The sequence below is a fragment of the Brassica oleracea genome, chromosome C2, assembly GCF_000695525.1.
Source record: "Brassica oleracea var. oleracea cultivar TO1000 chromosome C2, BOL, whole genome shotgun sequence".
Lineage (NCBI taxonomy): Eukaryota > Viridiplantae > Streptophyta > Magnoliopsida > Brassicales > Brassicaceae > Brassica > Brassica oleracea.
In genome coordinates this window covers 6,431,322-6,448,620 of record NC_027749.1, presented here as the reverse complement: position 1 = coordinate 6,448,620, position 17,299 = coordinate 6,431,322, and the positions used below count along the sequence as shown (strand labels likewise).

General features: G+C 32.2%; 2 protein-coding genes across 2 annotated transcripts; one reads left to right on the top strand and one right to left on the bottom strand.

The window, feature by feature from the left end:
* Window positions 1-717: 717 nt before the first annotated feature.
* Window positions 718-1,595, top strand: LOC106323296. The gene is made up of 3 exons (XM_013761444.1): window positions 718-955; window positions 1,073-1,358; window positions 1,475-1,595. The coding sequence occupies exons 1-3, from the start codon at window positions 718-720 to the stop codon at window positions 1,593-1,595; spliced, it is 645 nt and encodes a 214-aa protein (XP_013616898.1).
* A 1,432-nt stretch (window positions 1,596-3,027) lies between these two features.
* Window positions 3,028-6,437, bottom strand: LOC106325191 (fatty acyl-CoA reductase 1-like). The gene is made up of 10 exons (XM_013763218.1): window positions 6,317-6,437; window positions 5,476-5,579; window positions 5,084-5,289; window positions 4,896-4,996; window positions 4,617-4,809; window positions 4,378-4,539; window positions 4,174-4,255; window positions 3,707-3,976; window positions 3,503-3,630; window positions 3,028-3,341 (listed from the first exon to the last, which is right to left on the bottom strand). The coding sequence occupies exons 1-10, from the start codon at window positions 6,390-6,392 to the stop codon at window positions 3,185-3,187; spliced, it is 1,479 nt and encodes a 492-aa protein (XP_013618672.1). The 5' UTR covers window positions 6,393-6,437; the 3' UTR covers window positions 3,028-3,184.
* Between the last annotated feature and the right edge of the window lie 10,862 nt (window positions 6,438-17,299).

Sequence of the window (17,299 nt, the reverse complement as noted above, 5' to 3'; positions counted from 1 at the left end):
TGCTTAGTTGGGAAGCAAACTCGGAAGTCTTTCCCGCGTAAAGCAAAGTATCGAGCATCACACGCATTAGAGTTGGTACATGGTGACTTGTGCGGTCCGATATCACCATCAACACCAGCAAACAATAGATATGTATTTGTCTTAATTGATGAGTACTCAAGATATATGTGGACGATGTTGCTAAGAGAGAAGAGTGAAGCGTTCGATCGGTTCAAAAAGTTCAAGGAGTACGTGGAGAATCAAATGAAGCTACAACTCAAGACTTTTCGCACCGATAGAGGAGGAGAGTTCACATCTTCTGAGTTCATTCGTTTTTGTGAAGAAAACGATGTAACTAGACATCTCACCGCATCGTACACACTATCAACAAACGTGGACGAAGAACCAGGATCATTCAAGCTTCCTCATATCGATGTTACCGAAGAAGGAGATGGTGATGAGCATCAAGATCACCAACACCACGAAGAGCAAAACAATAATGAAGAAGAAGAAGCTGTAGACGCAGATATCGATGAACAAGAGCAAGTAGTAGAGAACAACGATGCAAACCAAGACCTGCGTGTAACTTCAAGATATGGTCGTAACATCAGAAAACCAAAGCGGTTCGATGATTACATCCTACTCGCTGAAGTTGAAAGTGGCAGACTCTTGCTCACCATCGATGGTGAACCATAAAGTTACATCGAAGCTGCAGTAATACAAGCTTGGATCGATGCAATGAAGGCAGAGATCGAATCTATCATCAAAAACAAGATCTGGAAGCTCGTCAAGAAGCCGGCAGGTGTGAAACCGATAGGTTTGAAGTGTATCTATAAGATCAAGAGGAATGGAGATGGAACGGTGATCAAATACAAAGCAAGGCTAGTCGCAAAAGGCTACGTGCAACAACAAGGCATAGACTTCGACGAAGTGTTTGCACCAGTTGCTCTAAGAGCTTGGAACATCAAACTCGACCGTGTTCTCAAGGAGATGGAGTTCACGAAGTGCACCAAGGAACATGCGGTATATCAAAAGAAACAGAAGGGGGAGCTTCTGATCATAGCTATATACGTTGATGACTTGTTTGTAACAGGGACTTCACTCAACGGTATCAAGCAATTCAAAGATGATATGTCAAGAAGATTTGAGATGTCAGACCTCGAGATGCTTACATACTATCTTGGTATAGAAGTAACGCAAGGAGCTGATGGCATTCACATCAAACAAGAAGGATACACGCAAGGTATACTTGTCAAGACGAAGATGGAGTCATGTAACTATACTCACGATCTGATGCACACGAGTTTGAAAGTATCAAAGGCAGAGGAGGAGCCTGAGATTGATGCAACATCGTATCGAAGCATCATAGGATGTTTAAGGTATCTTCTTCATACACGATCGGACTTGGCGTTTTCGGTTGGTGTATTAAGCAAATATATGCAGAGTTCAAGAGAGAGTCATAGAGAAGCAGTGAAGCATCTATACTCACGTTCAGATGCAACATCGTATCGAAGAAATGCGATGCACCTATTAACGGTCTATGGAAGTTCATCGGAGTTCAGAAGATCAACATACCCAAGATTCGAGTTGGAATTAAAGGGGAGAATGTTGGATAATTCCAATTAACTTGAGGAGCAAGTTAACTCATTAAAGTGAAGTTTGATGGATTAAGGAAAAAAAAAAACATATCGAGCTTATGAATGTTTCCATATTATTATTAGGAAAAGATATAGCTTCGCCCTTAGGAAAAGATGTAGCTTCTTCTTAAATAAAGAGTTCTCATGGAGAGATGTTCCATCAAGAGAAATACGTTGAAAGGTTTAGTTTTGAGAGAGTTTTTAAATCTAATAAGAAGAGAAATTCTTATAATCTTTGTGTTTGTGCAACTTTATGTCCAACTTAAGTAAAGTTATATAAAGAGAAAATGTATTGTGTACTTGAAGATCGTTTTTCTTGATCTTCAATGTGATGGGAGAATTCTTAAGTTTTAGTACCGTATTATAAGCGTGAGCTGGTAATATACTTTATATTTAAAACATGACTTGACTAATCGCAGAGTTGGCTCCACGTAGTTTCTAATCAAGCTTATCATCTTAAGCATCTTGCAGCCCTTGGTCTTATCCCCTGTTCGGAATTACGCTAGGCGTTAGTCGGGCGGCAAATTCGGGCCTAGCGAGTTACTAAAAAATCGGGGATTAAGCGGAGTATACGCGGAGCCTAGTTTTTAAGCTTTTTACAGGTGCATTTCGATATAATGTATAATTATATAATTATCACAATGGAGGTGCCTGGCAAAAGCCAACTTTGTTATGGAATCATTGGAATGTATGATCAGCGCTATCCTACAAGGACACGAGGACGTAAAAAGGCTTAACAATTATTTATTGTATGAAAAGCTCACTAATCTTTTCTCTGAGTGAGCATTCAACAGAATGATACAAAATTGTTGTGTAAATAGTTTATCCTAGAAACCGGAATTTAATACCTAAGAAACATATAGCCGGTAGCCACTTGCGTTTCGAACTAAATTCAACTGACAAGGGATATGATTTTCCCTCTATGACATTTAGCTGGCTCATATACGTGGACGTGGTGGTTCTAGCTATTTTTATCGTATATATAGACTTATATATGGTTCACATTTCGGTGAAAATAAATAACATAATAAATTGGTAGCCAGTTGACAAGAAGTCGGTAGCACAGTGAGTATTTTGTCATTATTTTCTCCGCAGGCAAAGACTCAGAGTACTATTGACATTTATATGCAATAATTTAAGGTTTTGATTCTTTTAAAACTGAATCTAGATTTTATGTTTGGATTTTGTTTACTGGTAAGGAGGACTGGAGCTGTTATGTGACAAAAGATGGCCAAGAAAAGAAGACATCTATAACACGACTGAATATCATATTCATAATTTGATTCAAAGTCTCATTCCTTCGTGGACTAGATGATTATCACTTGCAAGCCAATGAAAATTGCATATTTGTAGATGTCATTAATAGTTCATGAATACAAGGAAGTAGAATTAAGTTATAGTGACACTGTCATAATCTTTTATGGTGCGTTGATATTATATAATGATAAAAAATATATAATATAATGATATTACACACGGGATTCCAATTCATTTCAGTATTTCACAATAGGATTTTACTAGTATTCAAGCACATAATTACTTATATATAAATATATATACTATAATATTTATTGTTTAAGAACATGGGTGATGAGGCCAGGAATGTGTGTGTTGGCCATATAATCGTCCCAGTTAATGGACTTGGGGTCGAACTCGAACGATCCATCTAACTCTTTGATGCTCTGTCTTCTCCTTCGCAGTCTTTCGGTATTTAAATCATCAAATCTGCACAAAACAAGAATATATAATGTCAAGATTTAATTAATTAATCTGTGATGGCGACATAAATATATGACAAGAATTCATATATAGTATACTAATTAAGGGATGTTTGTTTTCTATCCTTAATCTTAAGTTTGACATAAGCTTACGAGTAATATACATACATGCCCTTGAAGAGTAAGTAAGGCTGGTAAAGCTCAACGAGACGCATAGCTAGCTTGATTTTGCGGCTGTCGTCATTGTATTTGTCTCCTTGACCCCATGGGTAAATTATATTCATCAATCGAAGTATCTGAAAATGAAAAGAACAAATGAGAAACAAACTTCATGGAAAAATCATAGTTTGATAATACCGTTTGTAAAAGTACCAGTAGAGGAAGCTTGTAACGAAGAGTGATGTAGAGGCTGAATTGACCCATAGTGGATAAAAGTGTTCCTTTGGTTACTATGATTGGTGAGCCATTGCGAGCGACAAGAGGTTTCTTCGTAAAGTAACGAGCCGTGGTCTCGTGGAGTTGTCCAAACGTGACTGGATTTTGAAAAGAAGAACCGACATGATATATGGTCTGGATCCCGCTTTCTCCTGAATGAGCTGTTGCGGTTGCGATCATGGCGTTTACCACCATGTCTGCTGGTATCTGCAAAATGACATTGTATGTTACGGTCCATTATAAATATATGATAAGAGGGTTATGTACTTAACTTTAAACAAGTAATGCGGTATTTAATATGATATAAACTGTTTAGATGTTGACTTCTGATTAGACTTGTGATTCAGAGACTTCTTTTTTTTTTTACTCAAAGACTTTAATGATAGGATTTGTATTGGACTTACAAGGTCAAGTACTGTGTTTGGATCCGCAAGAAAACATTTAAGTCTTCCTTTGCCATATGCAACAATCACACTATCTATAGTTCTGCACATACAGAAATAATAAATAAATTAAATATGTATCTTTAGTACACACATCACATTATTTGTGGTATACTTAATTCGATTTATAAAAAATTATAAAAAAATTTATTGACCGGTACTCACCTCAATCCTTCAATCCAACCAGGAAATGGTTCGGCGAGAGTACTAGTAATCATTGTTGGACGTACGATGACAAGTGGCAAATTTTCTCTATACTTCCCCATTAGCATCTCTCCCAGTGCTTTGGTGAATACATATGTATTTGGCCATCCATGAAGCTTTGCCCTTTATAATTAATTCAAGAATTACCGGATGATCAAAGTAAAGTTTAAGAACATATAGGGTATGATTAGGCGGCAAACCTTGTCATTCCAAGATCTTTCATCGACTGTGAGATCTCTTGTTCAGAACAATCTTGATGCTGGAGCTCTTTCAGTTTCTGCTTCATCAGCTCGAATTCTACATTGATGTCTAGCTTAGTATCTCCGCTGAGAGTCTGTCCCATCGTGAATGGTTTCTCAAGGAACAATCCCGAGTTTTCGCGGCAAACATATGCTGAAAATGTAAGTGCATGTAAGCCACAGTTGGTAGTTGGTATATATATATATGGTGAGTTTTGTATGAGAAACATTATAACTCACCGGTTGAGACATGGAGAAGTAATTGTCCGTTAACACACTTCTTGGCGAACTTGAGAACATTGAGAGCTCCAAATGTATTGATGCCAAGACCGATATCATATCTGTAATTTTTATTAAGAACATTAAAAAGAATACATAATGTTAATTTTTCTGTATATTCGTCAAGAATCACAAGTTTGGGTAAATACCTTTCATCGAAATTAGTGGTGGCTGCGATGTTGATAATGATATCAATCTCACTCCACATACGTTGTAAGAGATCAGAGTCTTTCACTCCCAAATTATGGATGGATATATCACCGGGAACCGGCACGATATTTTCACGAACCAAGTCATTCAGATTTTCTTCACCAAGATCATTCCTCAACACCTTAAAAAGGTCTATCTCCACAACCTGTTTGTATCATTCGTTAAATAAAGCAAATATATTGTTAATATCATTAAGTTAAGTAATGGACCACCTCTTTTTTTTTAAACACCAATGGACCACCTCTATAGTTGTTATTATGTAAAGAAGTTTTTATTTTTTGATAAATTGTAAAGAAGTTTTTTGGTTAATGGGATTTAATTTATGATATACCTCCCTACGTAACCGTTGCATGGCTGCTTTAGTGTCGGCAGCTCTCAACAGAAGATATATCTTCTTCACATTTGGTTGCAACCTCAGAATTTTCTCTACCAGAACTAGGGGAAAAAACGATATTTTAAGTAACTCTTGTACGTAGTAAACTGCAAATGTATACTTCAAATACAAGTCGAGTACTTTTCAGAAAAGGAAAAAATATAAGTCAAGTACAGCTAACATACATACATATTCCAAAGGTTCTAAATACATGTGAAATTGTGAACATTCTAAAAATCCACTCTTTTAAACGCCAGTTTTGTATATATTTTATATCCTACACTAAATATTACTTTATAATAAAATTAACACCCCTTATGAAGCATACATATTTCACCGTTGCAACAAATTTTATAATAAATTAAGTACTAAGATTTTAAAAATTAAATATATATGGGCCACAAAAATCTATTGTATGACAAGAACTGATATGGAGAATTAAATATATCAACTTGTCACTATTATTCTCACTATATCTTACAACATTTGTCACTATTACTCTCATATATCAATTTAAACGAAGGAAACATAATTACTGGCAAGTATATTATCTATTGGTTTGTAAGTCAACGAAACGTTTATATATATACACTACTAGAAATTTATATTGATGGCAATCATAAAATACAGAACCAATTATACGCGGAATGAGGTTTAAATCATTAGAACCTATAATAGCTGCAGACATAATATGAAGCATATAATCAATTACGAAATTTTCATTACATTTTTAAACAACAAAAATCTTATAGTAGTAAAAACCAGACTCGAAGTGAACCAACATGTAGAAGGAACGTACCTTTGGCAAGAAAACCAGGAGCACCAGTGATGAGAATCGTCTTGTTCCCGAGAAATTGAACACAGTTTGATTCCATATTGAAATAAGATATGCTTCAACCAACTTAATACAAAACACAAAACTTGATTGTTTTGGGTGACATAAAGCCTTTGGAGTGAAGGTATATATATAGACTTGTAAACATAGAAATCCTTATTGTTGTCCATCGTATTTACAACTTCTTCATCTACCACCCTACCCATTAATTACAGAAAATACGGGAAGAAATTATAATTACTAAAATAAATGTTTTTCAGAATAAAAAATATGACCTCTCACCATTTAAAAAACGCAACGACATGCCGGCCCATTATCTCACTATCACAGTTCTGTTGAAATCATTTATCACTTTGGTATTGGGCTTAGTTGGACAATGAGAAACGATTACTAATTAATACTAAATTTCAGTTTCATTAAATAAAATATGTTTAGAATAATAGAAAAAGCATCTCATATACGTGAGACATGTAACATGTTTGGTAGCACAACGTTATATCGGACGTTAAGGGATCAGGTCAACCACATGTCCAAAACTCTTTTTCAAAAACAGAATTATGTTTTTTTGTAGCAAAAAACAGAATTATGTTTATGATTGTGTCTTAGGCGGCACCGTAATTTTTATTTTATTTTCGGAAAGGTCAAATACTCATATTATATGATTAACTCAAATAGTAAACTTGGGAGTAAAAAATTACCATAAACGTGTAGTTCAATTACTTAAGTTACTCCAGTGATTAATCTTGTAGAACGTGCGGACACCTTACATAGATGCAATTAAGAGTTGGAAGCTGGAAGTTGCCGTTAATTTATCTACCAATTGCCGTCAATTTATAAGGGTTTGCAATATCAATGACTTCTAGATCGATTGGTAGTTACATACTTACATATAATGTCAACAAAGTTTGGTATAAACTAAAACGGTATGTTTTCCACGTACGTACCTCTATTTTTGGAGCTACCCTATGATTGATTGCCAACTTGCCATATCTTTGTATTTTCTTCTGCACAGTAGTCTAGACTATGCGTACATGTTGCTGCAAACAGTTGGGGATTTTATCGCTCCAATCAGGTTAGCTTTCCGTATTTTTACAATATATATAAAAATATTTGTTTCATAATTCTAATAAAAGATGATTCAGAAGACTTTCAAGTAATATAACACTTCCTTGAAAGTCTTTTAGACTCTAAATTTAATATTTGCCTTAAATTTCTATTTTTAATTGAATGTTTAACCGATTAGTCAACAAAAAAAAATCTTATAAAAGATCGTTTTTTATTGAACACCGATTATTTATCTAAAAGAAGTTTGGCAATATGAACGGTATACTATTTGCGTGTCTTTGACATTTTCCAAAGATAGGGTCTGATATTTTGAGTTGTGAGCCGGCCTATTTTCACATTAAAAAGCAAACAAAAATAATATATTTATATTGTAAAAATCTTCATTTAACTTTCATCTATGCATGTGATGGATCATGTATATCTTTCATGCATTTGATTATACACCTACATTACGATACAATATAGTTGGGGTTGGGCCAGTCTTGAACTTTTAGCAATGGCTTGACATCCTAGATCGTTCTAGATCAGATGCTTAAATTTTTAAAATCAGTGTCTTACTTTAGTGATTTCAATAAACTCATATATAGGATTTTCATTTGAGGTTTTGTGCGAATAGATAGTGTATTAAGACCAGGGGCGGACGTAGACGTCGAACGGGGTCACGTGCTCGGTGCTCCCGTCTAAAATTTGATTTTCTTTAGTAAAATATCCTCAAATTAGCTCAAAGTTCATTAAAATGCCCCCAACTAGATTTACGTAAATGCTCTCCTTCTAGCGCCAAAAAGTGTTTCAAAAAGAAAAAAGATAGTGTATTAAGAAAATCAACTCATCAGCAGGATTTTTTCACGTAAAGTTTGTTAGACGATATATATTCTGATGTTTATGCAAAGTATATATGCTTGCAATGTGTAGTGAAGGAGTACTATCACAGCAAGAACAGTACCTGTAATGAGAGACACCTAAAGTTTACTAAGAAGAGAAGCGAGGCGCGTAATTGCACAACCATCTATGGGCATCAATTTATATTATGCTTTTGCAAAAGATCAAAACAAATGAAATCAAGAATCCATGTAGACGAAAAGAGCATCCTCTGTTTGCATGGTATAGAAGCAGGCCCACAAACAAAATAAGTATAGATAGATTATGAAGCTGTTAGAATGGCAGCCATGATATATAGTAACGGAAAGTTTTCAAAAAAAAAAAAGATATATAGTAACGGAAGATCGTAAGAGTATCTCACATCGAAATTGGAGATGATTCTAACAATTGCTAGTATATAAAAGATATATATGCCTCTCCACTCAGTTGTGTTTTAGTTGGAAACCAACAAGTTCTACATGACTTATTGGCAGAGCCGGCTTAACATTGTCACGGGCCATAGGACAAAAATATTTTTTTTTATCCTTTAAGATTTATATTCAGATAATGTTTAAAATATTTTTAAAATTTAATCAGTAATATTTTGTATATTTTGTGATGAAAATAAAACTATATACATATCAAATATTTTTGGGCTCTTTTCGATTTTGTTTATTATATTTATAAATATTTTTATATAAAAATGTAGACTTTTTAAAAAAATTGAACCCCTTAAATATACGAGAGACACGGACTTGGACCTAGGGCGGTTGCACCGCTTGTCTCCCCTCCTCAGCCGGCCCTGCTTAGTGGAGTGAAGTAATAAGCCACGATGATGTACCCTGAAGGAGGACGAAGGGATAACCAACTAGCCAGCTGACCAAGCTAACACAGGTATATGCCCCCAGATGATGTGGATAAAGGCTAGCCCCTGACCTCTCAATAATCATTTGCAAACTACGACCATTTTTCAATAATTGGGCTTTACTATTATTTCTTTTACACATAATTTCTAACACTTTGAAAATAAGAAAGCGGAGTTTAAAAAAAAGAAAAGAAAAGAAAGCCATACACAAAGAACCACCTTTCCCTCTCTGATGGTCTTCATTAAGTTTGGACCCACGAACCCAGGGATTTTAAGATTCCATTAAGCCGGTGGCATTAATTGAAAGGTAAGAGGGAATAAACCTAAATGTTAACTCAAGAATGTTATTTAGGTTTTGCCATTTATGTAAAAAAAAAAGAATGTTATTTAGTTTTTTTCTAGAATACAGTAATCTAGGTCCATTTTTAGTTACTTTAGTATTAGATTTAGATTTATGTATGTCCTACTCCTAGTCGATAAAAGGGACAATTTTTTAATAAATAACTTAGATACTAATTAAATTTTGTAAAGTAGCCTGTTGTTTCAGACTTTTGCAGTAAAATATTATTTTTCGTATTATAAACCATTTTCTTCTCATGAGGAAGTTCAAAGTATATAACATTTGAGGTAACTAATCGTACGTAGTAATTATGATCCGTTTGGTTTAGTAACCATGAGATACATTTTATCATCTTCCACACTAATAATAAGAGAAAACAGCCATTGACACCATGGAATTTCAAATTAAAGCCAACAAAATCTCCAACTCTGAACCAAAATATTCCCCAACTTTTAAATATCGGTCGTTTTAACTTTGATATTTTTTTGATTCATTCATTTTAATCTTGAACAATCAACTATTAAACTTGATTAAGAAAAGTAAATGTTTGTTAACTCTCTGACGACATCATTTTGCTTAGATAGTAAGCATTTAATCTCTTCTCTCTCGCGAAACCCATGAATTCCCAAATATAAGTATGAGATTTTAGGATTTTCAATTTGAGAATTTTTGGGTTTTACTAGCTAGAGAAGAAATTAAATGCTTACTATCTATACAACACGAAGTCATACGATTAAGTTTTTAATCAGTTTTCAAAACGGCGTTGTTAGAGAGTTAAGAGACATTTAGTTTTTAATCAAGTTTAACAATTGACTATTCAAGTTTCTTAAATGGTCAAATCAAGAAAATATGAAAGTTAAAACGGCCAATATTTATAAATTAATGAATTGTTTGGTTCAAAGTTCAAACACAGGTTGAAAGTTTTTTTTGGCTTTAATTTAAAATAGTTATAAAAGCTGTTGTCTCCTAATAATAATGCATCGCTTACATGGATTCATTTTAAATTCATCTTTGAGAGTTCTAAGCTTGACTCCATATTTGCATATCATCACGATCTACAGTTATTGAGAAAATTTCCAGAAGCCAAGAAGAAACGAAGGATGCCGCGTAAAAGCACGCGTACCGGATGACAGCTCTTTAGTTCAAATATATATATATGAATTCTATCGTATTTGAATTTGATAGCAACATATCATCAATATCAGCTCGAACTAGTAGCTACATATCTTTGTCATAATATATAAAGATTACAACCACCCAAATAAAAATAAGAAATGGGTAGATATGGAACCTGTGCAGCGGACTTACAGAGACATTTTATTTAGTACTAACTACTAAGAGATGAAGACACTTGATGATAACTGTATCACATGTACGATGTCTAGTTCACTGCATTTTCCCCCTTTTTGTAAGTTTTGATATGGGTGTCATGTGGGGTTTGACCTTAGGAAACACCCTTCAAACTTCTGAACCCATACTCGACATCCCCACCTTAACGCAGACACATTTTTGTAGCTTATTAGATACTATAAAATAAAAATCCATTAGATGCTTCTCTTCCTGGTCAAAACCATAAGTTAGGATTGTAAGCGCAGACGAGAGAAGAAATGAGGTTTAACAACCATTCGTCTGTTAGCCTCTTTAACATAACTACACTTACTGTCCAAACTCGAACTTACACGACCTTGAGAACCTCTAGTCTTTATTTTATTTTATCTCGTCTCCGATCTACTTTGAACTTATTGTGAGATCTTTAATATTCAAGATAGTGATCTAGACCCAAGACTTTCACGTTGTGATATGCATTCTTCTTTTTTTCATCTTAAATTTAATAGTTTCATGTCCCTCCCTTACCTTTGTTAACATTTTTGCTCCCTCATATAGTCTCCAAGTCGTGCCTCAATGATATTTTTTTTTCTCAAATATTTCGAACGTACACAATATCAGCATCATTATTTTTTTTCCAAAACATAAACTTCGCACTTGCAGTCAGGATCTTGATGATTTGATTGAACCAAGAGGCAAAGACATTGGTCTTATACTCTTATACTCAAACGAGAAATGTAGTATATATTACTTTCCCAATTTAACAATGAACCAGATCTCGATCCGTGCAACCGCGCAGGTTTTTGTTTTCATTTATTTTTATATAAATATTTTGTTTTCAATTCTAAATTGGTATATATTATAATATATGTGTCTATCAATTTTTAAAACATAATAAGTTTACGGTATATCTTTTTCATTGAATACATTGTTTTAAACTTTCAAATGTATTTGTATCTTCTTCTATATATATATTTTCGAATTATTATTTCATTATTAAAATCGTAACTATATATATATATATATTAGTAAAATATTATTTTATTGTCATATTCAAAGATATTGTAACATTTCACAAATTTAAAAAGTTTTTTAAAAATTAAAATTTTCGCTTCATAGATTTATATTATCGAGTAAATAATTAAACATTTAGTTTTTGTTTGATTGTTTTTAAAAACTATATAGTTTAAAATTTGTTTTCATTGGTTTAAGGCGGTAAAAATTAATCATTGTTAGATAATATGATTTTTGTTATTTAAAAAAAAATCTTTATAATTTTAAAAGTTAACGTCGAGAAATATTTAAATATTTAACATATGGAGATCTAGTATTACAACATTAAATTATATCTATTTAATTTATACTATTTATAAATCCAATGAATCATCTATTCTTTAAATCCAATTACTGATAGCCCAATAAAAATTTCTGGTAGGCCCAAAATTTAAATAATAAGATTAGAGATTAAAATTAACATGACTTTATAGAAATAGGTCTTTCAGATCTATTTTTTTTAAAAAAAATCACACATGAATCAAGGTTGTGACTTATGTTTTAATATATAAGATGTGAATCCATAGAGTAATAATTGATGAATTTCTGCAGTTTATCTCGTCTAAACCTTTTGCTAGTCTCCAAGGTTTTATTGATGAGGCTTGGGTAAAGATACAAAGAAGGTTAAATACATAGTATGTTATGTACTTATGCTCAGTTTTTCTTGGTGAAAGAGAGAAAGAGACAAATGTGTTTTGGTAAATGAAAATATGGGTTAATGGGCCGGTCTGATGGAGCCCAGAGATAAATCTCTTATATCTTGCCAATCTTGGACAATACGTCGTGGAGAAGAAAAGTAACGAACCCTAAACTCTCCGACTCTACTTGTTTCTGCAGGAAGCAGGAAAATCGAATTAACATGAACTATATAAATAAAAAGGAAAATTACCAAAACAGAACAAAAATTTAATATGATTGTTTTTTTGATCTAATATCATCTTTAAGTTGTCTCTTTAGTATAATTTTTTTCATACTCCCAAAACTAACATTTGACTAATCAAATATATACATTTTAAAAGTATTTAAATATTAAAAAACGAATTAAAAAATATATTTATATATATGTATAATTGTAAGTCAACATTTTAGAATATATTAATAAAATAATATATTTAACGTTTTTATATTAATATAACAAATTTTATATAAAAATTGAATTCAAAATAATTATATAAATAAATACATTAATAAAAAGAAATGAATATATTAATAAAAAATTAATTAACATATTGAGCACACAAATTTTTTTTTAATATATATATATATACATATATATATATTTTTTATAAATTTTACATTTAAATTTACAAACAGATATTTTCAAAATATCGACTAAAAGTTTTTAGTCGATATTCAACAATTTTTAGTGTATGTTAACTATTTTATAAATTATTTAAATATCTTAAAATTTTATTAAATATTTTAAATGTTAAATCATATTTGATAAATAATTTTATACTTTAAACAGTTATAATAAGTAACACTTATATACTTATATACTTAAATTAAATTATTAATTTTAATATATAATGTTAATTAAAAATAAATTATTCTCATGCATAACATGGACAGTAAAATTTATATATTCTCCGTGGTATACACAATTGAATTTTGAATAATTCTATTACATAAATATATTAATAAAAATAAATATACATATACATATATAATTTCAATCGATATATGTTTGTAAATATATCAAAAACGTTGAATATATATATATATATATATATATATATATGTTTGTAAGCATATCAAAAAATCAAAAATATATGTTTGTAACGTTTTAGACAAGCAAAGTGATTACAAATATTTTTAGAATATTTTTGTGACCAAATATACACGTTTCAGGAAGTTAGAATATTTCAAATATTTTTGAATATTTTCTTAACTGAAATTTCCTAAATTTTCGCAAAAATCAGATTTTCTTATCCGTAGAAGACACTGCGTAGAACGAAGACAAAAATCACATAAACATATTCTACCTCATGTAGCCGCCAGAGTAATGTCTAGATTTCACATTCTTGGAGTTGTAGAATACGTAATAAAAGCAGAAGCTCCATTCGACAGAACAATATTTATCTTTACAGTTAGTATTCACATTCTCCATATTTAGAATTTAAAGTAAAAGTAGACTATTCGTTCTAAAAAAAGTAGACGAACTTGTTTGATCTAGAATTCACTTTCTACTAACCCATTTTCCGTAGAAGATGAATTATAATTTTAGTAGAACGTAATTGTATAATTTAATTTATCAAGTTTTTCAACCAAAAAAAATATCAGATTGTGTATATGAGTGTTTTATCAATTGTTTCTATTTTTCTTAAAAAAAATTATCCATAAAACTATTTATTTCATTAAATTTTAGAATTAGAAATGGTAAAAGAGAGAAAAAGTGGACCGACAAGTTTTTATACCAAAGGGACAACCATGCTGAACTTTTGTTCCGTTATGGTAATTTTTCCTAAATAAAAACGATTTTAAAGAAATAGACGATTCAAAAGATGAAAATGAAAAAACAATAGGAAAATGGTTTTGAAAAGAGACATGGAGTCAACATATGATATATTTCCTTAACTCTAAATATTCTCTATAGTAAGATGGGACTGTGCGAAATATTGAGTCCCATGATACAACCATGGCAGACGATTCACGCTTAACTCGTAAACCTCCTAACAACTAATAATTCTATGAAACACTCTCTAGACTTACGCTGTTGGATTTCGATGAAAAAATGTAAGTAATGAATGAAGAGAGTCGGGTTTATTTAAAGAGAAGGAGGCAAGCTACTTCCCGCACATGGACAGAAGTTGAGTTACGATACTTACTCCTCAAGACATTCCCTTCTCGTTTAAAAAATATTTCAAACTGTGCTTCGTTTTAAGACAAATTGCATGCTGTTTTTGATTCGAAAATGATCTAAAAGTAGACAAATGTTCACTCGCTCTAAAAAATTCCAAAATGTAGAAAAGGTTATGTTTCTTTTATTTGCTTATGACAAGTTTATAACATGACAGACATGCTCCATCGCCAGATCCCTCTTTAACCAACCATCAATTTCTATGAGAGAACCACAGAGCAACAAGCAACACTTGGATATCTTGCTTGGCCATCGCAGGCTGGTCAATCAGAAGGAGGCATTGGTGCACCTTCTGCTGCAACGACTTTCTATACCTCATGGAACTATAGGAGCAACAGGTGGTCATCGAGTCATTGCCTTGAGTAACAGCACTGATATTTCCTATAACTTGTTCAGATACACTGCGCCTGAAGAGGTAACTTCTGGTTCTATAACTCCATAATGAACTTTGATTCTTGATGATGAATTAGCATATTCCTCTATTACACTTTTAAAAAAAAGAACAGATGGTATCAAAGAGGATCACCAGCTCACATGTAAGTTTCTTATTTTCCCTCTAAATATTTAGACGTTGGATTTGTATCCATTCACAGATGGATTATATATGAGTCATTATACATCATGAAGAAACAAGATTCAGAAAGAGATGTTAATTTGTTGAATTTTGTAAACAGCATTGTGAACAAGGACAGGACCATGTGTTGTTTGAACTACAGATGCAGAGTTTGAGATCCACAGAGACAACTGAGTTATCTCAAACCTAGAAAGCTGTCTGGATAACTTGATTTTGGGATCAATGGTAGATTATCAGAGAGATGGTTCTGTATGTTTGTTTTGTATGGTAACAATCCAAGAATCAAGGAGCAAACCGCTCATGTATTTTAAAAGTTGTTTGAGTTATGTCTTTCTCACACATCTCTGGTGATAGCTAATAATTATTTTAGTAATACATAGCAAAAAGCTTCCACAGCAGGGCAAGTTAATATATACTCCCTCTGTTTCGATTTAGTTATCGTTGTAGGAAAAAAATTTCATTTCAAAATAAGTGTCGTTTTAGAGTTTCAATGTAAAATTTATTAATAATATTCTCCACTTTATTTTTCTGTTGGTTGAAATATGGTTAGCTGTATTGGTAACTGTGTTTTTATTTTCGAAATATACAAAATCATATGTTTTATTAATCTGTGTGCATAAACCTAAAACGACAATTAAAATGAAACGGATGGAGTAGCTACTAGTTTACTTGCAACCCTAGGGAAAAGCCAAGTTACATACTCTCTCTCTTTTTATTTGTAGGTAGTTTTAGCAAAATAGATTTGTTTCACAATATAAGATGTTACAGAATCCAAAGCAATAAAATAATATAATTAAAAAACATTTAACTAAATAGTTGTAAATTTTAAATTTAATAGGTAGTCAACTACTAATATTTACTAGTTACCAAAAACTGTGTCTTCTAAATTCACTATAAATCTAACAAATCTAACGTACATGTTTTCTTATTCTATCAGAGTTTCTTTTGATTTGTTTTCTTCAACCCATTTTTTCTTCAGAAAATAACGGAACAAGAAGAAGAAAAAAATCAAAAAGAAAACAAAACAGAAAATGTTCAAAACATCAACAAAACACAATCAAACTTGCAGATGTTCACTCGGCCATTTGACTTGAATAAGATGCATTATGATATTGGAGAGCTTCATCCCGACAAAGAAATTGAAGACACTATATCGGCTATATTAAAGATTAATTGTCCTAAGTTTTTTTAATCTTTGTTTTTATTTTTATTCTATGTATTATGCTAAGTGTTGCTAAGTGTTGCTTTGAAATAATTAATGTACCTGATAAGAAGACAATAAATCATAAAAATAAATTGATATGTGACCATAACAACAACAAAACACAAGATAATAGATAAAAAAGAAAAAGCATATAAAAAACTTAAACCTACTACTCTAATGAACCAAGTGTGCTTATCACATTTTGAACTAACATAGCATCACAACTGATTCGTGTAGGTAGAAGACCATTTTTCTCCAGCACGGATTTCTTCATATGCGGGATTTTGTACTTGTTTTGTCCTCCACATTTCATGATCTCTTGCATACATGACTGAAGAATAAGAAAAATACGGTTTACCATTTCCGACGAATACTTTTCGAAAGATTCTTCCACTGCATGAACAAGATCTTCTATGCTTCTCGGGGACTCCTTATGCTGTAACGATTGGATGGCACTGAAGAATCCAAGATCTAAAATATTAAGATCAGGCGAGTTTGGCGGTTGACAATCAGCTGAATGTCAAAGCCATTTTTTGACGCAGCTTCTTCGAAATCCTCATCTCCACACTCAACATGTGTTCTTGCATTGTCCTGTTGAATAAAAATAGTTTTCTCTCTGTCTTCTTGTGGCCACTTTTCATGAATAGCCGGAAGAACTTTTTCAATCAAGCATGATTTGATGTCTTCTCTCTTGACAGACGTTGACGCTTTTAGTTCTAACGTCCCGGCATCTCTATTTTTACTCTTTCTCTTAGCTGGCTCCAGAGTAACAAACGGAAATATTCCAATTTTTCCATCAAAT